The sequence below is a fragment of the Octopus bimaculoides genome, chromosome 12 (assembly GCF_001194135.2).
Source record: "Octopus bimaculoides isolate UCB-OBI-ISO-001 chromosome 12, ASM119413v2, whole genome shotgun sequence".
NCBI lineage: Eukaryota > Metazoa > Mollusca > Cephalopoda > Octopoda > Octopodidae > Octopus > Octopus bimaculoides.
Window position 1 is genome coordinate 50,058,868 of NC_068992.1, and position 1,146 is coordinate 50,060,013.

Genomic DNA, 1,146 nt, shown 5'->3' on the forward strand with positions numbered 1-1,146 from the left:
TAGTTTTATCAACTGCAGTTTTTATCATTATCACAAACATTTAAAAGAAAATTCTAAAAAAAAAACAAAAAACAAAAAAAAAACATTGATTAGTAGTTTGGGTAACAGTAGTAACAGGTGACAATTTTCTGTAGATATCAAACACAGGAAAAACAGTGGTGGTGGTGGTGGCAGGAGTGAAAGTGCTGATAGACTAGTAGGTGAGGGAGTAGTAGTAGTAATGATAGTGGTGGTGGTGGTAGTGGGGGTGAAGATAGTACTAGTAGGTTGGTAGTAAGTGGGGATTGTGATAATGATGGTGGTGGCGGTTGTAGTAGTAGTAGTAGTAGTAGTAGAAGTGGTAGTGGTGATAGTAGGGCGAAGGTGGCAGTGGTAGTAATGATAGTAGTAGTATTGGTAGTGGTGGTAGCAGGTATGAGTGAAGATGGTGATGAACTAGTAGAATTGGTGATCCACAAGTGAAATGGTAGTAGTAGTAGTAGTGATGATGTTGGTGACAGTAGGAGTAGGGTGATACCAAGGTGGGTGTTAGTTGGGGTGGTGATGATGGTGTAGTAGTAGTAGTAGTAGTAGTAAGTAACAAAGTGAACAAAAAACAAAAATAAGAAACAACAACAAAAGTAAAAACTTTGGAAGAGATCAATACTTACAAAATATAGGTTATCACACCAACGCTCCACATGTCTGTAGCAAGTGTGAGTGGTTCATAGCTGACAACTTCAGGAGCTGGAATTAAATATAGAGATACATACACAATTAAATGAATAAAGACATATACGATATTCCATTTATATATATATATATAAATTTAGTAAATGGAGTAAAACGCATATGTTAAATGAATTCTTTTATTCCTAACATATGTTTTGAAGATTACAAATTATACCTTCCATAGGAATAGGTGATGTTGATAAGGATGTAATCTTCTCTTCAGGGAAGAACATAGGAACCAGCTTAACCGTAAGACATTTTAACTCCATTTACTAAATTTATATATTTACTCAAGTACCCAAAATAACAAGGAGTTTCTACCTCATAAACAGGAATTACACCACAGTTATTTTGTGATCTTTGCTACCCTGGTATCTATTAACCAATTTATTTTGTCCGAGTTAATCATTAACTTAGAGAAAATAAATACATATA

The 1,146-nt window shown here is 34.5% G+C and overlaps 1 protein-coding gene across 1 annotated transcript in view; it reads right to left on the reverse strand.

Annotated features, from left to right (window-relative positions):
* LOC106873719 (death-associated protein kinase 1) overlaps nt 1–1,146 on the reverse strand; it is a 218,404-nt gene that overhangs the window by 93,535 nt on the left and 123,723 nt on the right. Inside the window, exon 5 of the mRNA XM_052972187.1 lies at nt 651–726. Coding sequence (XP_052828147.1) covers nt 651–726 — 76 coding nt within the window. The remainder of the gene's footprint in view (nt 1–650; nt 727–1,146) is intronic.